General features: G+C 51.1%; 10 protein-coding genes across 10 annotated transcripts; 6 read left to right on the top strand and 4 right to left on the bottom strand.

The window, feature by feature from the left end:
* Positions 1-575: 575 nt before the first annotated feature.
* P153DRAFT_388705 (DnaJ-domain-containing protein) lies at positions 576-1,700 on the top strand (the record flags this gene model as incomplete). Its single annotated transcript, XM_033670774.1, has 1 exon — positions 576-1,700. One exon carries the CDS (start codon positions 576-578, stop codon positions 1,698-1,700), a length of 1,125 nt encoding a protein of 374 aa, XP_033521069.1.
* Positions 1,701-1,724: 24 nt separating this feature from the next.
* Positions 1,725-3,671, bottom strand: P153DRAFT_369341 (ATP-NAD kinase). Its single transcript, XM_033668742.1, has 5 exons — positions 3,505-3,671; positions 3,354-3,424; positions 2,857-3,296; positions 2,648-2,792; positions 1,725-2,596 (listed from the first exon to the last, which is right to left on the bottom strand). The coding sequence occupies exons 3-5, from the start codon at positions 3,228-3,230 to the stop codon at positions 1,814-1,816; spliced, it is 1,302 nt and encodes a 433-aa protein (XP_033521068.1). The 5' UTR covers positions 3,231-3,296; positions 3,354-3,424; positions 3,505-3,671; the 3' UTR covers positions 1,725-1,813.
* Positions 3,672-3,837: 166 nt separating this feature from the next.
* On the bottom strand, positions 3,838-5,342 carry P153DRAFT_369340 (uncharacterized protein). Its single transcript, XM_033668741.1, has 6 exons — positions 5,123-5,342; positions 4,923-5,066; positions 4,721-4,870; positions 4,370-4,660; positions 4,159-4,313; positions 3,838-4,107 (listed from the first exon to the last, which is right to left on the bottom strand). The coding sequence occupies exons 1-6, from the start codon at positions 5,273-5,275 to the stop codon at positions 3,888-3,890; spliced, it is 1,113 nt and encodes a 370-aa protein (XP_033521067.1). The 5' UTR covers positions 5,276-5,342; the 3' UTR covers positions 3,838-3,887.
* Positions 5,343-6,356: 1,014 nt separating this feature from the next.
* Positions 6,357-8,480, top strand: P153DRAFT_346663 (uncharacterized protein). Its single transcript, XM_033666131.1, has 3 exons — positions 6,357-6,931; positions 6,992-7,831; positions 7,881-8,480. The coding sequence occupies exons 1-3, from the start codon at positions 6,486-6,488 to the stop codon at positions 8,338-8,340; spliced, it is 1,746 nt and encodes a 581-aa protein (XP_033521066.1). The 5' UTR covers positions 6,357-6,485; the 3' UTR covers positions 8,341-8,480.
* Positions 8,481-9,955: 1,475 nt separating this feature from the next.
* Positions 9,956-14,077, bottom strand: P153DRAFT_407896 (P-loop containing nucleoside triphosphate hydrolase protein; the record flags this gene model as incomplete). Its single annotated transcript, XM_033672051.1, has 2 exons — positions 9,956-11,106; positions 11,149-14,077. 2 exons carry the CDS (start codon positions 14,075-14,077, stop codon positions 10,022-10,024), a joined length of 4,014 nt encoding a protein of 1,337 aa, XP_033521065.1. The 3' UTR covers positions 9,956-10,021.
* Positions 14,078-14,320: 243 nt separating this feature from the next.
* On the top strand, positions 14,321-16,518 carry P153DRAFT_407886 (acetyl-CoA synthetase-like protein). The gene has a single exon (XM_033672050.1). The coding sequence runs from the start codon at positions 14,461-14,463 to the stop codon at positions 16,414-16,416; it is 1,956 nt and encodes a 651-aa protein (XP_033521064.1). The 5' UTR covers positions 14,321-14,460; the 3' UTR covers positions 16,417-16,518.
* On the top strand, positions 16,474-17,064 carry P153DRAFT_253591 (uncharacterized protein; the record flags this gene model as incomplete). Its single annotated transcript, XM_033662743.1, has 1 exon — positions 16,474-17,064. A coding segment is annotated over one exon (591 nt), but the record flags the coding sequence as incomplete, so codon positions are not given.
* Positions 17,065-17,223: 159 nt separating this feature from the next.
* Positions 17,224-17,385, top strand: P153DRAFT_257687 (uncharacterized protein; the record flags this gene model as incomplete). The annotated part of the gene is made up of 1 exon (XM_033662790.1): positions 17,224-17,385. A coding segment is annotated over one exon (162 nt), but the record flags the coding sequence as incomplete, so codon positions are not given.
* An 811-nt stretch (positions 17,386-18,196) lies between these two features.
* Positions 18,197-19,226, top strand: P153DRAFT_369337 (NAD dependent epimerase/dehydratase). Its single transcript, XM_033668740.1, has one exon. It carries the CDS (start codon positions 18,240-18,242, stop codon positions 19,191-19,193), a length of 954 nt encoding a protein of 317 aa, XP_033521061.1. The 5' UTR covers positions 18,197-18,239; the 3' UTR covers positions 19,194-19,226.
* Positions 19,227-19,277: 51 nt separating this feature from the next.
* P153DRAFT_82371 (alpha/beta-hydrolase) lies at positions 19,278-20,843 on the bottom strand. Its single transcript, XM_033673429.1, has 2 exons — positions 20,576-20,843; positions 19,278-20,521 (listed from the first exon to the last, which is right to left on the bottom strand). The coding sequence occupies exons 1-2, from the start codon at positions 20,676-20,678 to the stop codon at positions 19,362-19,364; spliced, it is 1,263 nt and encodes a 420-aa protein (XP_033521060.1). The 5' UTR covers positions 20,679-20,843; the 3' UTR covers positions 19,278-19,361.
* Positions 20,844-21,889: the final 1,046 nt, after the last annotated feature.

Genomic DNA, 21,889 nt, shown 5'->3' with positions numbered 1-21,889 from the left:
TTGTGCACTCGAGGAAGCGCTGTAGCTGTTTCGTGCCCTTGCCCACGCCGACGATCAGCACGCCTGTCGCCATGGGGTCGAGGGTCCCGCCGTGGCCGAGCTTGACTTTGAGGTTGTCCATGTGTTTTTTGCGCGAGCCCGAGAGCGTCATGGCGCGGCGCTGGGATTCTAACCACGGTGCGAAGAGCGGCGAGCGCGCGAAGTGGTCTTGTAGGTCGCGGAGGACGCCGGCCGAGGAGGCCCATTGCGGTTTGTTGATTCCTGGGAGAAATTAATTTGTGTTCTGAATGAATGACTGTATTGGATGGTGGGAGAATATATATACCGAACACGCCTTCAATCACTCTCCGGCTTTCCTTGGGTGGAGTGGCCATGACTGTGCGTCTGAGCGTCGCAACGACGGACATGGGCGGGGTGGAGAAGCTCAGATGAAGCTCCCTCACTTCCATGCAAGCCCGTTCCTTCCCGCCAAGCCACTAGCCACTGCCGTGCATGAACGTCTGCAGCCTTACCCTTCCCATCTTCACCCAAACACCCAAACAAACACGGGACTCCCCCCCAACCCACCCGCAACCATGAGCGACACAAACAAAGACCTGCAAGACCTCGCGCGCACCACAACCGAAGACCTCTACGCCCTACTCGCCGTGCCCTTCGACGCAGAAGAAGCCCATATAAAACGCGCCTACCGCAAAGCCTCGATAAAATACCACCCCGATAAAAACCCCGACAACGCCGATGCAGCAGACCGCTTCATCTACCTCGGCTGGGCGCGCGACATCCTGCTCGATGAGGGACTGAAGGGCGAATATGACCGTGCGCGCGCGAGGCGGCGGGAGAAGAACTTGCAGGATGAGCTGCTGAGCGGGACGCGGCGGCGCATGATGGAGGATCTGGAGGCGCGGGAGCGAGCAGGGAGAGATGCCGGGGCGGGGTTAAAGAGGAAGCGGGCAGAAGATATGAGCGAAGCGGAGCGACAGGAGCAAGAAGTCCAACGCCTGGCCGAAGACGGAAAGAGACGGCGCAAAGAAGCCCAAGAGCGCCGCCGTAAACTCGACGAAGAATCACTCCCCACCCCTACCTCCACCGAGTCCGCCCCCACACCAACTTCCACACAACCAGGCGCCACCCCCGCCCTCGCCCGCACAATAAAAGCACGCTTCCACCGCTCCCCCACCACCCAGTCATGGGACAAACACACCCTCTCCACCCTCTTCGCGCGCTACGGCCCAATCGACAGCGTCGTCACCCCAAAGGACAAGAAGATCCGCGACTCGGGCGCCAAGCACCGCCGTCTCGTCGCCGTCGCTTTCATCGTCTACACGCGCGTCGATCACGCGTATGCTGCTGTGGCGGATGCGATGGCTGATATGCCTGCGCTGGAATCTGTGGGCTGGGCGCACGCGGAGCCCGATTTGAAGGGGCCTGGTGGGGAGGCGGAGGCGGAGAGGGAGAGGGAGAGGCCATCTGCGCCGTCGACGCCCATCGCCAAGTCGTTCAGGACGTCGTTTGGCCCGGGTATGGGCGGGAAGGGACTGGGTGGTACGACGACGCCGCTCGGCACGCCAAAATTCTCCTTCAGTCCCAAGACGCCGAGTCTCGAGGAGGTGACCATGATGCGGCTCAAGCAGGCGGAGAAGAAGAGGTTGGAGGAGCAGATTCGCAGGCAGGAAGCTGTGGAGGAGGCTACTACCTCATAATCACGACCAGTGAGCGACACGGCATGAGTTTGATAATAATTCCGAGATACCCATTTTTATTTTCTGCCCCATCTACTACAAATCCGAAATACATCAACCTACCACTACTGCTACTACGAACTCCACTCCTTAAACGCCTTCTGCTTCTGCCGCGAATTCCACTGCAGTGACCGACTAATGCTATCGATCCAATCCGTGCCCCTACGATCCAACGGCAGCACACACGGATACGGGAACCGACTGGCGCTGATGGTCACGTAGTCGCCGGGCTTGAGTTCGACGCGCTCTCTCCCGTCGAAACTGGCCCACGAGCTGGTTCTTGCGTCGTACGGCACGCCTGCGCGCAGCACAATCGTGTCGGGCAGGATGATTGGACGGAAGGAAAGTGTGTGTGCGCAGATGGCGGTCAGAAGTACGACGGGGTTGTCGGGGTGGCAGAGCGAGCCGCCGGCAGCGAGATTATACGCCGTACTGCCTGTGGGCGTGGAGATACAAATTCCATCTGCCTGGATGGTAGTGAAATGCTCATCATCGCCGAAGAGTTCGATCGAGGACATTGTCGGGTTCGGGCCGCGGTCTACCACCACCTCGTTGAGAATGTTGTGCGTGCCGTCGGGCTTGTGCGTGTGGTGGTCCTCTGCTTCCTCGCCGATCAGCTCCTCGACTAGATCGCGCTTGTCGCCGTCGCGCTCTTGGGACCGCATGATGGTTGCTTCGAAGCGGAGACGCAGGTTCACTGTGATGCCCTCTTCGAAGGCGCGCGTCAGCGTGACGGGGTACTCTTCGAAGTCGAATTTTGTGAGGAAACCGAGGGAGCCCAGGGAGAAGGCGAGGACGGGTGGGACAATGCGTTGGAAGAGCCAGGATGCGTAGAGCACGGTGCCGTCGCCGCCGAGCTGGAAATTTCGTCAGTTATAGCGCAGGTTATGAATGCCGTGTAAACGTACAGCTAGAATGATATCAAACGTTTGTGGCTCTCGCGCGCACATCTCGTTCGTCCAGAACTTCAGGTGCCCCTTGTACGACGGGTTCTTCTCCAGTAATCCAGCTGCATCGAAGATCTTGTTATTCTCCATCGTATGCTCGACATACCTGCCCTCTATTAGCACCATCCCCCACAACCCCAACACCCCGTCCGTTTCGACATGCAACTCACACATTAAACCCCGGATTCTTAGTCAACAGCCAATCCACCGTCTCGCGCGAATACCCAATCAACGCCTCATCATGCGCCTTCCCCAGAATAAAAATATTCTTAACATTGAGCTTCAATCGAATCTGGCTCAACTTCTTCGACAGATCGCGAATCCCATACGCCATATCCGAGATCTGCTTCTTGGTCAGCAGCCGCGAGTGCTGCGTCTGGTCGGCCAGGGCATGTGGATCTTTATCCATGCGCCGCTCCTGCGCCAGCCCCTCGTAGGATGCGACGTGGTCTTCCACCGGGCGCCCTTCGTGCTTCTCCAGCAGCGTGTGCACGATGCAATCCGTCATCCTGCGGCCGTTTTCGGGGCGGGTGGTCAGGCTCATGGTGTCGGAGGGGTGGCGCGCGAGGGAGGCTTTGCGGCGGTGTTGGTGTCCGCCTGTGAAGGATACCTGGTGTGAGGTTGGGGGTTAGAGGGCGGGAGTTGGGATGGGTGGGTGCGGATGTACCTCGAAGACGTCGTCTTGGGAGAAGGTTCCATTGGGGCTTGTTGTCTTGTCTTGGCCCGAAGGCTCACTCTCAGAGAGGATCTTAGCATATTATACGCAGACGATACTTGGGCGTCGCTATGACGTTGTGGGTGTGTGGATGTGAGCTCACCTCGTTGGACTCCTTCACGGCGCGCTCAAGCGCTTCATAGATGGTGTTTGACATTGCGACGTGTGACGAGTAGGAATAAAAATGGGAATGGGAATATGAATTTGTAGACTGAGGTTGTGCCTGGATGGCCTGGCTTGCAGATTGGCGGCAGGAATGTGGAGGAGTCGAGACTAGACTAGAGATTCCGAGAGGGGCATGGGATGGGATTGGAATGGCCGTTTGCCCCGCTTTAGAACGAATCACAGGCGCAAGCGGCCGAAGAGATCCGCGACTAGCTTGCTGACTCGTGACGCCATTTTCTCGAGATTCTTTGTTGTTTGAAAACTATCGACACGGATGGATATTTGTATATATGCGAAATAGGGTATATGCTCGTCAAACTCTCATAGCGGTTCTTCGATCGACTGCAGCACTTCCTCAATAACATCTTCCACCGTAACGCCATCGAGCACTGCTTTGACAGCATCAAGAGAGCTGCCCCATTGCATGCTGCGCTCATTCTCAGGCGTCGTGATGGTGATGCGATGGGGGTAAATCTTGCGCGCAGCAAGGGCGACTAATGATGGTGTGATGTAATTCAGTCCATGGAGCGGAGCGAGAGCACTGGCATTGGTTAGATGACTGAAGATGTGTAGGAAGTATGATATCACCTACTGCGCCAATATACTCAAGTGTCTTGTTGCCGTGGCGGAGATGCCTCCTGCAACTGCGCGGTGCAATCTCATAAACACCACGACGTTGTGCAGATAAGCTTGGATCTCCGAGCTGATCTTGACTTCGCCCATGAGGGCTGTGAGGTGCGCGATGTCCTGGAGTTGTTAATACATGTGTATATAAACCTTAAAGATACCATGGCTGTGCGTACTTCAGTAGACATTAAAACCGCCGGCGCCTCGCGTTTCTTCATCACATACGACGACCTGCGCACAACAGAAGACGCCGATGCATCATCTTCAAAAACACCCCCATCCTCAGCCATGACATCCTCTAGATTCGGATACCCGTCATCCACGTGATGTTTGTGCGAAATGAAGAACTGGTCGCACAGATGCAGCGTCAAGCGCGCACCGCCGAGCGCATTCAGCGCGATCAACAAGAATGGTCGCGGTGCAGCATGTACTGCCGTCCTCGTGAAGTTGCGTTTCCCTCGTATCAGCTATGCTCGTCAGCTTGACATGTCATGGCACGCTTTACACTGTTCAATGCATCGACTGACCTCAAGAGCCTGGATCTGCACGTGCGAGCTCGCCAGATTCAAATTCTTGACCACGACTACATTCGCAATGCGTCGGCCTTCCAACGGCGTGAACGACCTCGGAGATGTAAACGCAGCGTTCTTCGGCGATCCAGAGAACGACGACGACACCTGCATGTAGACGGTCAGCCGTGATTCCTCATCTCCCAAGCAAGCAGCATACCTCATCCCTCGCCCGCACGCCCCTCTCCCCAAAATAATCACCACGCTCCTCCTCGACTAAGATCCCCCGCCCAAAGTCATCCAACGTGGTGTGTTCATCGCAGTTCAGCACCGCGCACGTGAGTCCAAACACACGTGTCGCGACCTAACGTCGCGCGTCAGCCACACAACCCGTCATTGACCTCCAGCGAGTGAACCCACTAGTTGCAACTCCTGCTGCACATCGTCAATCGCGTCCTTCTCCGCTTCGACGATGCAGTGTTGGTCCGCGACGAGGCAGATGAGCACCGCGAGCTCGATGTCGCTCAACGCTTGCACTTTTGCTGTGAGAGGGTCGCCGGGATCCTCCGCCATGTTGTGAGCTGAATGCTGGTGTCGTGCGCGGTTACATGCTGAGGTAGCGGCCCGTTTACAACGAGTAACGCGAAGTTGTAGGTGGTGTTGGAATGGGGTGGGGACGCGCTTGCATGGGGGGCGTTGCGCTAGGGACTGCACAGGTCGCGAGGCCGAAGAGGTGTTTGTCGAGTTTCACGACATGTTTTGTGCAATGCCGAGATATTCAGCTGGACATGGTGTAGAGAAGAGAGGTATAAGAAGTAGGGTTATTCTTGACTTGTCTTTCACAACACAAATGTCTTTCAATATTCAAATAGAATTTTCTAACGCACTAAGATAAGAGTAGACAAAAAAACTCATACTTGCTTTCTTTACGTCTTATTATCTGAACGTTCGGCGACATTCTTGGGAATTTACACCGATTACGCATATTGCTGAACGCATATTGCTGAATATACTGAATGCAAGATATTAGAACATATTATCAACATCGCGCAAGGTGTGTAGTATTACAACATAGACGAACAGATTTGCATCACCATTAAGCTACCTATTGCTAGACCGAACGATTCCGGGGCTTATTCCAGATCAATGAGCACACATCGGTTATAAGAATTCGCTATCTACGTTATCAAAGAAATTATTACGGGTTTGATAGGAATATAACAGTTGAGAGAGGAGAGCAACACAAACATATACACATACCGATTTGTTTGTTGTTGTAAGAGACATCACCACAATAGCAATCTTATCTCACACATTCATTTTGGAATTTGTAAGAAACAGAAAAGACTATTTGTAGTGTTACAGAACGTTAAAATTACTAGTTTTCATGTTGTTCAAAAAGATACGCACTGTTTATTATAGCTATGTTCCTAGCAATCTGTACTATTCTACGAAGGTTAATGGCTAAAGAGTCAGCTACTGTAATCAATTGTTGGACAGAGTAAATTATAATTACTAACGCTGTATAGGCTTAGCACCCGCGTTGAACCCTACATGCGGTATACCCCCTGCTAGCTTAAAACGAAACAGCCTGGGTATGCACCGCGCCACATATGCAGTAACCTATTGTCTTGCAACTTAGGCGCCCTGCCAATTTTAAATGCAGCTTTGGCCCCCATCTTGTTAAGAATGCGTTGAGAATGTGCGGTCTTGATCTTGACAAGAACTGGACAAGTATTTAACTACACATACTCATAGCGATATACAACCACTTTGCCCCCTTATGGATTGTACACCAACGACAGCTTCGCGGACTACCGAGCAAACTCCGTTCAACCCTTCTGAATCCAAAAACCTACGAACGGCTGACCGCTGGCATGTGTCTCTCCAAACTCCTCTTGGAATCGGATCGTTTCTGCTTCTTGGTATTGCGTCTGCTCTAACACACCACTTCTACTACACCTCTTTGGATGGCCGTCCAGTGGCGGAAACAACTCAGGAATGGGCAGTCCGAGTGGGTACAGGCCTTGCGGTTCTTGCCAAAGCTTGCCTTATCGCTAGTGCAGCCATGTCCTATCAACAGCATTATTGGAGAGTGTTGCGCACTCGTCCCATATCGATTCGTGGCATTGACGCCATGATGAATCTACTTGCAAACCCTACTTGTTTCTTCAACTGGGAAATCATACGAAATGCTTGGACATCTGCTGCCATTGCACTAGCAATATGGTAAAATACCTACTTGCAGAGTCACGGTTCCTATTGCGTTCAAATTGTTGACCATATCAGGTGTATACCTCTTTCTACGATCATCCCACCCGCAAGTCTCACAGCCGCCATCTCTACATTTCAGGAAAGCACCATAGCCCAAGTACCTCTTGTCTCTTGGTCAGCGGTCCAATTTAGTCAGACTGGGGGGCGTAATGAATTCTCCGATGCCGGACAACCCACGTACCGCGTAGTCACGGCTTCGGCATACAGCGGCAGTATCCTTCCAATGACTGCGCTACACCCGAATTATACATATACTCTCGACTTCCTAGGACCAAGATTACGCTGCGGTGACGTAAAAAACTACACTCTGTTTAACAAGGCCAATCTCACTCATCAAGTGGCACTTGGTGAAGAATTGTTTTACAATGCCACAACTACACGCTCAGTAGACCACCTCTTTGAATTCCCTACAGAGAATTTGTATGACATATGGTTCTCTACGCCCACCCGCAACTTCACTTGCGAGACGTGGAATGTAACGTATACAGCGGATTTCTCTTTTGTCAAGGGCGAGCAGAGCATTGTTGTCACTAATGTTCGCTACGATCATCGTTTTGCTGCAGACGACTCAGGTTCTGGCGATCTATGTCCGTTCGATTGGTGTGGATACAAAGGTTGGTATACGGCAGTCGCATCAATGGTTACCGGTGAGGCATGGACAGGAGGAGCCTATGGCACTTCGAAAATAACGACCCGCGCTTTCCAGACCGCTCTGATCGGGTGTCCTGAAATGCGCCCTGCAGCAGCAATGTCAAGAATTTTGGGAGTGCAGTGTCCCGGCCCGTCTCTAGAGTGGGCTGTAGAGGCACTCAGCGAAAACGCTACCTTGAGCTTTTTCGGGGCTCTACCATCAGTGTGAGTGTCTTCTATGTTATACTAAGACTCTTATACTCACAACCCTTAGCTATACGCCTGAGGTAAAGTATGACTCGCACGGCATAGAAGCAAACGTCACCGTCGCCAACATCACTACTACCCCGGCCAATCTCACGATCTTTACTGCACAGCTAGTCCATACCTACAACGCACGACCACTAGTGCTCTCCTATTCTGCTGCAGTATTTGCCACCATCGTTATCCTGCTTGCAGGTATCTGTGCTATTTGGTCCAACGGTATTAGCCATTCAAGCTCGTTCTCCGGAATAGTTTGTACAACGCGTAACAAGGAGCTCGATGAATTGGCGCAGGGCCATTGCCTGGGTGCGGAGCCTATCGAGAAGAACATCGCAAAACAAAAGCTGCAGTATGGCTTGCTAAATTTCCATAGCAGTAATACAGGGGATATGACTAGCAGTGTACAACATGCTGCATTTGGATTTCCGGGCAGTGTTGTTAGACTGAGAAAGGGCAATCATTACGAATAAAGGGCACTTTGAGACTCTACGAGACCTAAGTCGCTTGCTATATAACTATCAAATTGTCTCACTGTAGTAGTTAATGTTGTTGCATAGGATTTATAGGGGTAGTGGCTAAGCAGGAAAAGATAAGTGTTCCGCTGTTCGACAGACATAACTTTGATCTTCTCGTACTATTCTTTACCAGCCTACGCAATATCCTTAAACTTCTGCTTGAGCGCACACCCACTCTCTTTCTACACAAACAGAGACTCGGATTTACTCTTGCAACGCGTGCAACTGGCAATATTTTTCGTGACTACCATGGTAAATTGGGTGATATTTTCCGAGAACAGTGTTGTACGGAGCGAATGCTTGTTTATACATATAGCAGAACTCATTGTAGCAAAGCTAATTTACAAGAAAACAAGCGAGAACGAGCTTATCAGCGTGTCGGGATGCTTAGGCCCGGGCACCTTTCTCTTTGATGTCTGCTCTTGTTGGTGCGTTGTTTCTGCTGCTGAATATCGTTTGTAGCTTACTTGACAACGTTAAATTCGATCTAGAATTAACTGGCATGTTGTCTTGTCTATTTCACTATTATACTTTGCCATACAGATTGCGTTGGAGAAGTATCTCATCAATATCTCGTCCTTCACATATCCACTGTGCGTCACTAGCTCCTTGAGCCGTTCCACTGCTGTGCTCATCCATGTTGCACGCTTGTCATGTCCATCCAAGCAGATCAATATACGTCGAAGAACCTGCCTCTGCAACCCTTATATCGTTTGTGGGCGCTGTGTATACCCTGCTAGTTTTCCTACCGCTCTTCTGTGGTGCACCGAGGAGCCTTCAGAAGGCGATGGCGATTCAGGAATGTTGATGCTGTACATGTACGCTGTATGCGAGAGGTGCTCCGCAGTAAGCCAGTGGTATCTGCACATCTGGTCAACTGAAAAGTACCACCTCTTCGCGGTTGCATTGTCTGATTATTTATAGCTGCTTGGGCTTTTAAAGGACTCGTCTAAGAGCTGGGTTTCGACACGAGCTTATTAAAACTATAATTTGTAACCAAACACTAACATATCATTGTTATTAGTAGAAGCGGCTGCTTGCATAAGAGCAAACGGTGGAAATGCGTCTAGCTCTAACAATTAGGCAACAATCGTCTCGTCATTGAGCAATGCCTACTTCGTTATCAGCTATGTTGGTAGCTGTTTGGCTTTGGCTATGCACAGATTATTCAGCCTTAAGGCACGGCTCTACGTTTTAATTTCAGCTACCCTCCTACAGTAAGTAATCATAACAATCACATATGTGTTTTAGTAGTTACGGTTCTATTACCAATACTTAAATATGTAGGAATATACTTACACAATTATAGTTTCTATAATAAAGAAGTCTCTGCATCTTGCAATAAAACACTACACTAATAGTACGGTGGTAAATGGGTTGGGGTTGGGTTAGGGCTGGGTCTTACGTAAACCCAAATAGCTGGCTAAGGCTAAGGTTATGGAAGAGCCCCTCTACTAGGCATAGAAGGAGGTCATGACACAATTTTCACCATTCTTATACGCTGTTCTAGGTTTTGCTTTGTTATAAAGTGTATTATATTCGGATTTTGAATGAAGAAGTAGATGAAGCAATTTGTAAAGCAGCGCAAATTTTGTTTAGTACAATTACCGACCAATCCACGGCCACACGCTGCGTTTTAAACTACTCCAGCGGCTTTAACAATCCTTCCCAAATTGCCCGACTCTTCACACATCTGACGGAACACGGCCTCGGGACCTCTGCGTTGGAGAAGCTCACTAGGCGATCCATTTTCGACAATACGGCCGGCATGCAGAACGATGACGCGGTCATAGTCCGCGATTGTGTGCAGGCGATGTGCAATAGTCAGTAGTGTCGTGTTAGCCGACACGCTCGAACGCAGCGTCTCCTGGGTTAGAGCATCAGTGTCGTGGTCGATGGACGCTGTGGCCTCGTCGAGGACTAGAACGCGGGACTTTCGCACGAGCGCTCTGGCGATACAGAGAAGTTGCCTCTGTCCCAGCGATAGGCTGCCGATTGTACTGTCGAGGTTCGTGCTAGTCATCATCTCAGTCAAGCGCACGCTTTGTAGAGCGGCAGTTAGATCCTCGTCGCTGTGGCGGTGCAGGGGATCGAGATTCTCGCGCAGACTGCCCTTGAAGATGGAGGGATCCTGGGGTACCACTGTCACAGCCTGACGAAGCTGCTCCATCTTGAGCGATGCAATGTCCACGCCGTCGAGCTCAATCTGGCCATTATCTGCCTCGAGACCTCTTATCAAAGCGAGCGTGAGGGTACTCTTTCCGGCGCCGGTACGCCCTACGACGGCGACTCGCTGTCCAGCGTGCGCCTCAAAATCAATGTCTTGCAGAACTGGTTCCAGACCTGGCGCGTATCGCGTCGTGTACTGTCGGAACCGAATGCCAGTTTCCAATGGTTGTCCTGGGGAAAGAGCCTTGCCGAGCTTCAGTGGTTCAGTCGCCTCCTGCTCGACTTCACCGTATTCAATGATTCTCTCTACCGAGTTGAAGCTCTGTTGAACCTCGGCGTAGAGCTGCACAAAGTAGAAGATATTCTCAGTGAATGTTGCGGCATAGGTTAGCACGAGACCCGCAGCTCCGGGGTCGATGGAGTTTTTCTCCCAAAGAATGAAGACACCAACAAACGACGATATAAGAGCGCTCATGCAGCTGATCCGGAAAGACAGCCATTCCTTGCTGGCCCAGAGTAGGATATGCGGGCGGTTGTAGTAATCGACAAGGTCTTAGATCTGAGTTGTGAATGATGCGGCCCGGCCGTACGCACGTACGCTTACGTACCCCCTCAGGGATTCTCCAAATTGCTGATATAGAGGAGACCTCTCTACTGACTCAATGCGCTTCAGATCTCTTGAGGCGTTAATATACACCGCCGCGATAGCATAGTAAGCGAGACAGATGAAGACAGCGACGATGAGAAAAGCCGGCAACACCACCGAGATAAGGCCAATGACCATGATGAGGGATGACAGGATGTGAAATGTGCTAATGGCGTACGGAGCAAGCTCCTGATCCATTGCTTCAATGTCCTTGGAGAAGCGGTTAATGATCTGTCCTAGAGGGGTGCGGTCGAAGAAAGCCAGTTTCGCGTAGAGTATCGCAGATAAGAGACGCTCATGGATTCGTGCGGTCGCCCTCAGGGCGCCGTAGAATGTGACGGTATCGCGGAAGAAGGAAACGAGAACGAATGCAACGCAAATCGCAGTGTAGATTCCAAGGTAGAACAACGCGTCGACAGATTCAATGGCACCCGTATCTTTTGGCAAACGATCGTACTGATGCGCCCATTCCTTAATCCAGAGACTGGTCCCAAGAGAAGCCAGTTGTTGCCCCGCAAACGCTATGGCGACGATAACCCAGTACAAGACGGGGCCCATGGACATGATGTAAGATTTGATCACTGCCCAGCTAACGGCACCGCTGAACTTGCCTTCTTCATAATCACGCTCGGCTTCCCCGGAAGGATCCTCTGCCTCTACCTCTTCCTGTTGTGGGGGCTTTGAAGGAATCACAGGACTCGGGGTGCCAGAAGCAGAAGGGGAGGTGGACTCGACATAAGGAGGGCTTGACAATAGTTGCTGGGTGTCTTGATCCATGACGTCTGCAGCAACGATACCAGCCTTGACAAGCTCATCTGGTGTGCCTTGCCCTTTGACATGACCGTTGTCGAGATAGACGGCGAAGTCGCAGTGAGGAATGGCTAGATGGGTGTGATGGGTAGCAAGAACACAAGTGCGACCCTTCATCAGGGGCCCTTTGATGGCGTTGAAAAACATGTGTTTTGCCGTGCGTGAGTCGACTGCACTCAGGCAGTCGTCTAGAAAAACATTACGAGCATGGCTATACAGTGCTCGCGCCAGAGAAACCCGCTGCTTCTGACCTCCAGACAACCGACTTCCTTTCTCGCCAGCCAGTGTTTGGTCGCCTTTGTCGAGCATAGCAAGATCTTGAGTGAGGGCAACTGCATCAAGGACTGTCTGGTATCGTTGCCTGTTCATAGGCAATCCGAAAAGGATGTTTGCCATAATAGTCCCATTCTGAATCCAGGGTTCTTGGGGACAGAAAGATGTTGCATCCGAAGGATCATCCTGCCGGCGAGGAACCAGCACTCGACCACGTAGCAAATCCATCTCTCCTAGCAACGCGTATAATAGGGAAGACTTGCCGGATCCACTAGGTCCAAATACGACATTCAATCCTTCCAGCCGGAAATCGACTTTCAGACTAGTGAGTTTGAAGGGCTGCTCGGAAGTTATGTCGATGAGCTGCTCGGTTGTATTTCCGTCGACCTTTTGTTCACCGGTCGGCCATTCGAGAGTGGCGTTATCAAACCCCAGTTCTGGCCCGTCACTCGCCTCAAACTGGCGATACTTAGTCGTCTCGTTTTCCTTCAGAAACTTGTCAATGCGCAAGACGGAAACATTGGCTTGAAGCAAGAACGATATCATGTCTGAAATACGATCGAGAGGTGCCCTCAAGACGGCGAAAACAGCCAACGTAGGGAAAGCAATAGACGTCTCCAGCGATTTCCCGGCAACAACAGTGTAGAAGAACAAGGTGGTTATGGTGATAATCATAGGAATGCAGTACCAGACAGTCATGGAAAGTGACCACCAGATGTAGCGCCAGCGCAATTTCTGGAGCTCAGCTCCTCTCAGCGCAAGTATACGAGTCTTGAAACCTTTTTCCCAGGCGCTAAATTTGACGATCCGAATATTGGACATGAGCTCGCTGCTGGCCTGGACACGAGCATCTGTGGCGGTCAAGACTTCGCCCTGAGCTTCCCCCTGTTTTTTGACCAGTAATATGTTCAGGGGTAGCAGAACAATCATGAGTATGACGCCCGCGACTCCGCTCACTCCGAGGATGTTGTAGAGCAAGCATGTCGCGATGATGATTTGCAATGGCACAGTAACCCAGACGAGATGCATATAGGCACCAACTTCACTGACCTTTGTTGTGTCAACAGCCATCAGATTGAGGATGTTGCCATCGCTCGCATATGTGTTTTTTTCGTCAGAGTCGTCTTCATCGCCGCTTTCCTCGCCAAGATTCGTCATTTTCTTTCGCAACAACTTCGCATATATTTCGCCGATGAGAATTGCTCGTAGTTTGGCACTAATTGTCCGACCAACCCACTCGCACTGTGTTTCGGCAAGACCTGTTAGAAGACCAGCGACAAGAAGGCTGAAGGCGCAAAGCCAGGCTGTGCTGTAGCGCATCGAGTCTGGGTATTGTAGATACTGAACAATGAGTCGCAAGAACAATACTGGAAGAAAAACAACCACGCTCATGCTCACAGCCCATGCTCCTTGAAGCAAGAGGTCATACTTGAAGAACCTCAGTAGTCTTTGAAGAAGTGAAAAAGAAGCGGTGGCATGAGCTCGGAATGATGGGCCTAGATTTGCACATTTCTGATCATGAGCGAGGTCAGAGAGATCGCGGACTTCGACAGTGCTACGATATCCCTTCCATACTAAACCACCGACCCAAGACAAGGCGAGGCGAGATGCTAGGCTGGCGGTTTCCGTCTTTGCGGGCCTTGTGTTAATGATCGTACCCTCTTGGAGTGACAACGGGTCTACCGGCGTCCTTGAAGCGAATAGATGAAGGAAGACCAACAAGGTGAAGAGACCAAAGCGGACAAGGATCACCGTGACCAAATTAGTTTCAGGGTTGGGAAACACAATGACCATGTGTACACCTATAAGGAGACAAATCCACTAAACGAAGTACAAGGCAGTGCCATGTGACCAGTAACGGGAAAACAGAGTTGAGCGCGCAGGTGTAACCCACATAGAAGATGAAACCAGTATGAGAAGATAAGTCGAAAATAATATCATGGCCAAAGACTGCCACATCTCCACTTCGGCCTTGCCTGAAAGCGAGTTAAATAGAAGCAGCACGCCAAGGACAAGGTTTGCCCCAATGGCGAGCCCCTCGACGAGTACCAGTGACAGACCGTAATGCGTGACATCTTGATGCTGGAAGTCACGACCACTGAGCACTCACTGCAAATCCGGGCAAGTTACGATTCGAAAATCATTCCCGCGAGCCGGATGCAGCGTATGATCTCGCAATGGGTGTACTTGAGCAACTCACAGGAAAGGCGACACAAGCACCTCCAATAACTCTCAATGAGCTTTCCAGTGTATGCCCGCAAGATCTGGATACAATATGGCAGCGAAACCAACATTTGCCCGCTCTTGTCAACGAGCGGGTACATGACATAATCTCCAGCGTTGCATCGCAACGACCTGAAGCGCTTGCGATCCATTCGTGGGATGGTCAGTTGACTTACGGAGAACTCGATCGACTTTCAACATTGTTGGCGCATGAATTGATGTCCAGTAGCGTCAGACCAGGGAGCTTTGTCCCTCTCTTGTTCGAGAAGAGTCTCTGGGCTTCCGTGTCTATGATCGGTGTTATTAAGGCCGGCGCTGCTTTTGTTCCTCTCGACGCTGAACATCCGGAGGGTAGATTGAGAGCAGTGATGCAGAGCCTCAAGAGTGAAATCATCTTGTGTTCCGCTCAGACAAGAGACCTTGCTGCACGTCTTGCACCCGATGCCAGGATAGTCGGCACATCCCTGACCGACGAGTGTTCGAGAATTGGCCACAACGCAATCGTTGCTGATATGATAAACTCTCAACCCTCTGATCTCGCATACGCGGTATTCACATCTGGAAGCACCGGAATCCCGAAGGGTGTAAGAATTACCCACGCAAACCTGGCCTCAGTGCTACGCTATCAGCCGGAGACGCTGGGATTCCAATCGACAACAAGGTCACTAGACAGCTCGTCTTACTCCTTCGACGCCGGCATATTCAACCTATTTTACACTCTTGTCCAAGGAGGTTGCCTCTGCGTCCCTAGTGATAACTCTCGTAAGGGGGATCTTGGAGCTTTTATGAGAGAATACAAAGTCAATCTCGCGCAGCTAACCCCATCTGTAGTCAGATCGATGGATCCTGCATCCTTGCCAGATCTCAAACACCTTATACTCACCGGAGAGCCTCTCACACAAGGCGACATCACTACCTGGGCTCCTCATTTATGTCTTGTCAATGTGTATGGACCGACTGAATGCACCATTATGTGTTCGGCAGCATCGGATGTTGCTAGCAGTTCGAAAGCTTATAACATCGGACGCGGTCTAGGTGCCAACCTTTGGCTGACCAAGCTCAACCGCCCAATGGATCTCTGTCCTGTAGGCGGGATTGGCGAAATTCTGATCGAAGGACCTTTGGTAGGAGCAGGCTATGTTGGCAAAGAAAATGAAGACCACCCGTCGCTTGTAGTCAACCCGCCATGGCTTGTTTCCGGCACGACAGATCAGCCCGGAAGGCACGGAAGATTGTTCCGTACTGGCGACATGGGGAAATATGCCGACGATGGAACAATAGTATACATCGGGCGTATCGGATCCGAAGTGAAGCTGAGGAGCCAGAGAGTGAACTTAGCCGAAGTCGAAGACAACTTACGGCGTACAATGCCGCAGGATATGGAGCTTGCCGCCGAGGTAGTATCCATGAGGTGGGGACCAAAGAACCTGACACGCCAGATTCTGTTGTCATTCGTGAGTCATGCTCATGACCACGATACAAGCGTCCTCGAAGAAAGGCTCCAAGAGCTTGGTCCCAAAGTCGACATCCGTCTCGGCAAGGCTTTGGCAGCATATCTCAAACCAGAGGCCTTTGTGTCGTTACCAAGGATGCCGAAGACCTCTTCGCAAAAGACAGATAGACTTCGACTGAAGGAGATCGGGGCACGCCTCCAACCTTCCCAACTCATCTGGATTGGAGGTAATCAGGAGAAAGTATCGCGGACGCCTCCAGCTACCCAGATGGAGCGAGATCTAGCCTCATTCTGGGCCGAGATTCTGGGCCTTGGCCTGGAGTCGATAGGGCAGGAAGACTCGTTTTTCAGACTTGGTGGTGACTCCATCGGAGTGATGCGCCTCACTACAATCGCGCACAAGAACGGCTTTTCGGTAACAGCCAAAGACGTCTTCAAGTCCCCGCAACTGAGCTAACTCGCGATCACGATGAAGCCCACAAGAGAGATTCTAGGTAACGACACTGTGTCATATATGCCTTTTACGCTCCTCCCGGATGGGGTTGATCGTGACGTCCTAGTCAAAGAATTTGTCCTGCCGGTCATTGGTGTTCCTTCCGATCAAGTCATAGATATTCTCCCGGCCAACCAATTTCAAAGGGATTGCATGAATAGTACGACAGAGCCCTTCGGATTACAGTACGCCTATATGGACATCCAACCTCACATCAGTTGGGAGAAGCTGGTCTCCTCTTGTCGGAAGGCGGTCCAATCCTTCGAAGGTATGCGGTCGCAATTTGTGAAAAACGGCAACGACTACTATCAAGTAACACTTCGTGATGCGCCTCTTCTTGTTGAAGAAATCTCTACTACGGAACAGATGACCAAGTTTTGCAACGAGTACTGTCTGAACGACCCGCGTAAAGCGGTCATTGGAGACATAACGACAAAGCTTACTCTCGTCCACATTGGAAGGAGTCGCCGGCGTGTGATCATGCGTATCTCCCACGCACAATACGATGGGTGGTGCACCGAACAGGTATTCCGAGCTCTTGAGGCAACTTACAACGATGAAGATTTGCTCCCCACGCCTCCGTTCTCGCAATTGCTCCACCATCGCAGTTTGATGGCAAAAGAGTCGCGAAAATACTGGCGCTCAGAGCTGGAAGGGACAACAAATGTGACTGCGCCTCTAATTCACAAACCAGGCAAGGGAATCAGAACATTGCGTACGATCTCTATGCCTACCTATGGCATGGAAGGAAATGATAGACGCACGCGGCCTGCCGTTGTGATCAACGTCGCCTGGGCCCTTGTTCTATCAGAGCTGACTGACAACAGCGATATCGTCTTTGGAAATGTTACCACGGGACGAAATGGGAGCATGCCTGGTCTTCATGAGGTGGTAGGACCTTGCGTCAACATGGTACCTTTACGGCTGGACGTCCTTTGTGAGAGCGGCAGCCGTGCATGGACGCAAGAGCGATTGGTAGAGCTTGTGGAGGCATCAGCACCTTAGGTGGATGAACGGCTTCCCTACGAGGGGCTCGACTGGGATGATCTTGCCAAAAGTTGTACAACCATCCTTGCATATCCTGAAGACGGCGCATTGCGGATCTGGCTTCATGCCACCCCTGAGGAGATTGGGGACGAAGGTGCTGACGATATACTTGAGAAGATTGCAGGTACGCAAGGCAAATTGTGTCCGCCTTGTAAGTAGATAGATCGTTTTTTTCAGAGGCTTTTATAGTGTGATCGTAGAGTGATAGTCTTTCGCTAGCTCAAAAAGTATTATAATCTTGTACTTTTTCGCTCAATCCTCATCAAGCCCGACTTGCAAGCATAGTAGCCGGACCCAAATACACGCTGCCATGTCGTATCGACAGGGACGTGTCGGGATTGGAAGCTTGTTATTGCCGAACGTTAAGTCCGTTAACTACATTCACCGTGGGATCGCACTGGCTTAGTGCATGTGCTTGGAGATAATGATTGGGTATATAAACCATAAGATGAAGGCTGATGTCAACTTATGAATTACACTACTAGTGAGCAAGATTGTCTAAACATGTGTGAGCCAATTATGGAGTGAGGTGAGCATGTCTTACAACCATGACGCTGTCACATCGTGATTAAGTCCGTTCCGCCCTCATCTAAGTCCGGGTAACGGCTTTACAGTAACCCTTATTTGAAGGATGGCGGAGATATAAAATCATCACGATGTTACGTGAATGAGATTGTCTCCGCATCTCATTTCCTATACGACAGATACCCCATACCCGACCTCATCTGATATCCTCCACGATGTCTCAGTCCAAGCATATTTTTATCACTGGCGGCAGTGGATATATTGGCTCCGTTGTCATATCATTTGCTATTCAGCAAGGCTACACTATCCACGCGCTTTCCCGCAGTGAGGCCAGCGATGATAAGTTGCGTGCTCTTGGCGCAACTCCGATCCGCGGCGATCTCACCACCCATTCCATTCTCATGAAGGCAGCACGCGATGCTGACATCGTGATCTCTTTCGCCGATGCCAAAGCCGGAAATTGGGCTATGACGCAGGAAGAGCGCCTACGCACCAACAACGCAGCTGTTCAAGCTCTTGCCAACGGATTGGAGGGCAGTAACAAGACGCTCATCGTGACCTCTGGATCATTGCTGGTCTCGGCGGATGCGGAGGGTAAAGAGACGGACGAAGAAACCACGATGTGGCCAAACTCACCATTTGGTCAAGGCGGTGAACCCTTCGCCTTGGGTTTGGGCAAAAAGAAAGGGATTAGAGTATGCGTAGTGAGGTTGGCCCCGTGGGTATACGGCCGCGGTGGAAGCGGTGTCAAGCTCTTTATGGGCAGATTCTCCCAAGCAGGGGAAGTGTTTTATGTTGGTGAAGGGAACGCGCGTACTACGACTGTGCATGTAGATGATGCTGCTAGGCTATACTTGTTGGTCGCAGAGAAGGGCAGAGCGGGTGAGGTGTATAACGCCACGTGGGAGACAAGTGTCAGTTTTCGGGAGAAGGCGGAGAGTATGGCGATGATGTTAGGAATTCCAGTGAGGAGCCAGTCGTTTGGGGAAACAGAGAAGAAGATGGGTGTATTTCTTGCAAATTTTCTGAGTTTGGAGAATAGGGCAAGCAATCGCAAAGCGAGGCAAGAATTGGGTTGGGAGATTAGGGCAGAGAAGGGGATACTAGAGGATATCAAGAGTGGATCGTACTTGAGGGTGGCGGAAGAGCTACGCAAGGCAACAGCCTGATCTTAGAAGTAGCATTACAGCTATATATCCAGATCTCATCCAGCAAACTTTCTCACCTTTTTTGAAGGGAATTATAGTTTTGAGAAATAATTACTCATAGCCGGAAATTGCTAAGTTTAACATTGTGGTATGAATGAATAAAAAGATCACCTGTCTTCAAGGGATCTCTCAATTTATAGAGATAGGAAGACTTGGATGACCTGGAGCAGCTGGGCTTCTGTTCAATTTCCTGAGACCGTAGTTGATCGCCGCGGCGATGTCCTGGTTGTTCTTCTCCAGGAACATGAAGTGCGCATTGCCCTTGATACCAATGTCGGCAAGCTTGATCCACTGGTAGTTGGTAAGGCCCATCTGCTTGAAGTACTCGACGAAGCAGTGGTCGTACGTGATATGCGGGCTGGCCTCGCCTGTGATTATGATGTAAGGCACTTTGCTGAGCTGGGTGAGCTTGTGGATAGTGCCAGTCTGGAGAATGCAGGAGCGCTTGGCCAGGTCGTCTGGTCCAACCTCAGCGGTGGTAATGGTTGAGCAGTTAGTTACTGGCGGATTGAATTGCAGCGGTGTGTATGTGAGACCACAAGGCCGAGCAGCGGTACGACCAACCCCAGCAACGGTAGTGTTTCCAATCAGAGAAGTAAATGGAATGTTGCCAGGCTCAATGTTGATGTTGGCACGCAGCAGATCAGGGCATGCGTCTGACCAGATGGCTGTATAAGTGCAACCGGCAGAATGGCAGACTGTGTATGACTGGCCAATCATGCTGAGCAGCTGGCATCCAGATGTGCGCATAGTGTTCTCCACGTTCTCGTTAGATGAAGAGATAGGAACGTTGGCGGCAGTGAAGGCGTCAAAAGCGGGATCTCCACGAGATCCGTTGCCGGGCCATTGTGTATGTATGTTTGCCTGTGGGTACTGGTCGAAGTCTTCCGGAGCTGTGAAGCCCTGCTCATTGATGATGTCTGTGGAACCAATACGTAGAGGGTACTTGGAGAGAAGCTGCTGGCCACTTCGGCCGTTGGCAGCGATATCAACAATGTAGACCTGGTAGCCTTGGTCAAGGTAGTAGGAAGCCCACCCCTTGCGATTGTCTGGCGTATTCAGCCATTCTGCGCCTGTGTTGACACCCGCGGAGACGAAGACTATCGGGTAAGGCTTGTTGACCTTTCTGGCGGGCGTCAGCTTCTCGACATAGAGTTGGTCGCTCCACATGTGCTGGCCCGGGATGCCGGAGTCGACATAGCCACCACCGATGTAGAAGAAGTCTCGCTGGTACGCGGATTCTTGGCTGTTACATCTTGGGCTGATGCCTTTGACACCACTGCAGTCGCCTGTTGGTGGATAAGATTTTGATGGAATAGACTTTGGAGGGGTGTGAGGACTACCCTTTGAAGGAGTGACGCTTGCGACGTTCATGTCATCTTGTGCTGAAGTCAGAAAGGGCAATGCTCCCAACAGCAAACCCGAGAGGATGGTACGTGAAAACATGGCTAAGTGAAAACGAGGATCACAGAAACGAATGGCCTACTGGTAGCAACAAAGGAGTGAAGTTGGCTACTGATAGAATGGCTGATAAAAGGAGGAGAGGAAAAGCTTGGGCCTAGATATGCGCAGCTCGGTCGGCAGCCTGCATCCGCTTACAGGTTGAAGGACGCGCTCCCATTCCAACGTACTGCGCTCCTGAGAAAAGCGGACATCAGTTACTGTAAACGGCCTAGTGGAGCGGTTCCATGCTGTCTTCCTGGGTATCCCGATATTCCCTCAGACCCAACGGTCTGCACTCTGCAGTGTCTGCACGAATCTGCGGGCCCAATTTGTTCAGCAGAAGAGATATTCTGCATTATGGCACGGCACGGCGAGGCTAGTGTGGGGTGAAAGATGTCTTGAAATGAGGCTGACAGAGCGTATCATAGATGTAGTATACTGAGGTACCTGGTATAAGTAGTGTACGGTGGGGACAGTGGTCTGTGTGCTCGCTAACGATAAAATTACAGGAGCAGAAGCGCGTGTTCTTCGTCTGGCTGCAAGGCCTGTACTAGTCTGTGTTTGTAGCCCTGTAAGCTACTACGCCACAGTCCCCACTGTACACTACTCATGCCGAGTAACACAGTAATGGTACCGAAGAGGTTGTCCTGAGTAAGGGTCTGGGGTGTCAATGTAACGTTTGTGAAATAGAGATAACGATCAAGGTTCCTGCTTCACTTCTACGTCGGCTAAGCGATTAAAGTCCAGGTTGCTTTATTACGAAGAAGCTGGTTCTTAGTGATGGAACAGCTCCGGCGCACAGGCCACCAACATCGTTCCGTCCCGTCTCTAAGAACTAGTCTCTTCGCATGCTGCAACATGGGCACCGACAGGTACCTGCGTGCCAGCACCCAAGCTGTTGAGCTCCGGTGTAGCCGCCTTCCGCGCGTCTCGGATGCCTTGAACGTCGAATCAAAACGAGCTCCTGTTGACAAAGCAGGAAGCGATCGTCTCTTCGACTCCACATCCTACATGGAGTGTCGAGACATCGCGCCACTCACGCTCGCTCCTCGTAAGACATGCTGGCAGGTATCCTAATAAGAATTTACTTAACCGAAACCTACGAGACTCTTTTCTTGTGGGTCTTATCTCGGCTAAAAGTCTCAGCTCGAACTTGGAGATTGGCACTGTTCAGGCTGCTCGTACGTCCAGTTTTGCATGGCAACCCCTAATGT

This window comes from Dothidotthia symphoricarpi (genome assembly GCF_010015815.1).
Source record: "Dothidotthia symphoricarpi CBS 119687 unplaced genomic scaffold P153scaffold_17, whole genome shotgun sequence".
In the NCBI taxonomy this organism is placed as follows: domain Eukaryota; kingdom Fungi; phylum Ascomycota; class Dothideomycetes; order Pleosporales; family Dothidotthiaceae; genus Dothidotthia; species Dothidotthia symphoricarpi.
Note: the sequence above shows the minus strand (reverse complement) of the source record. Positions and strands in the feature narration are given on the sequence as shown.

Excerpts from the sequence above, each read along its gene's own strand:
- P153DRAFT_369341 (XM_033668742.1), bottom strand. The coding sequence starts at position 3,230 with ATGAGCCTGACCACCCGCCCCGAAAACGGCCGCAGGATGACGGATTGC. Across the intron at positions 2,793-2,856 it reads AAGAATCCGGGGTTTAATGT|GTATGTCGAGCATACGATGG; the intron begins GTGAGTTGCATG and ends AATAGAGGGCAG. Across the intron at positions 2,597-2,647 it reads CGTTTGATATCATTCTAGCT|CTCGGCGGCGACGGCACCGT; the intron begins GTACGTTTACAC and ends CGAAATTTCCAG.
- P153DRAFT_369340 (XM_033668741.1), bottom strand. The coding sequence starts at position 5,275 with ATGGCGGAGGATCCCGGCGACCCTCTCACAGCAAAAGTGCAAGCGTTG. Across the intron at positions 4,661-4,720 it reads TGCAGATCCAGGCTCTTGAG|CTGATACGAGGGAAACGCAA; the intron begins GTCAGTCGATGC and ends TGACGAGCATAG. Across the intron at positions 4,108-4,158 it reads CACTTGAGTATATTGGCGCA|TGCTCTCGCTCCGCTCCATG; the intron begins GTAGGTGATATC and ends AACCAATGCCAG.
- P153DRAFT_346663 (XM_033666131.1), top strand. The coding sequence starts at position 6,486 with ATGGATTGTACACCAACGACAGCTTCGCGGACTACCGAGCAAACTCCG. Across the intron at positions 6,932-6,991 it reads GCCATTGCACTAGCAATATG|GTGTATACCTCTTTCTACGA; the intron begins GTAAAATACCTA and ends TGACCATATCAG. Across the intron at positions 7,832-7,880 it reads TTCGGGGCTCTACCATCAGT|CTATACGCCTGAGGTAAAGT; the intron begins GTGAGTGTCTTC and ends CACAACCCTTAG.
- P153DRAFT_407886 (XM_033672050.1), top strand. The coding sequence starts at position 14,461 with ATGGGTGTACTTGAGCAACTCACAGGAAAGGCGACACAAGCACCTCCA.
- P153DRAFT_369337 (XM_033668740.1), top strand. The coding sequence starts at position 18,240 with ATGTCTCAGTCCAAGCATATTTTTATCACTGGCGGCAGTGGATATATT.
- P153DRAFT_82371 (XM_033673429.1), bottom strand. The coding sequence starts at position 20,678 with ATGTTTTCACGTACCATCCTCTCGGGTTTGCTGTTGGGAGCATTGCCC. Across the intron at positions 20,522-20,575 it reads AAGCGTCACTCCTTCAAAGG|GCGACTGCAGTGGTGTCAAA; the intron begins GTAGTCCTCACA and ends ATCCACCAACAG.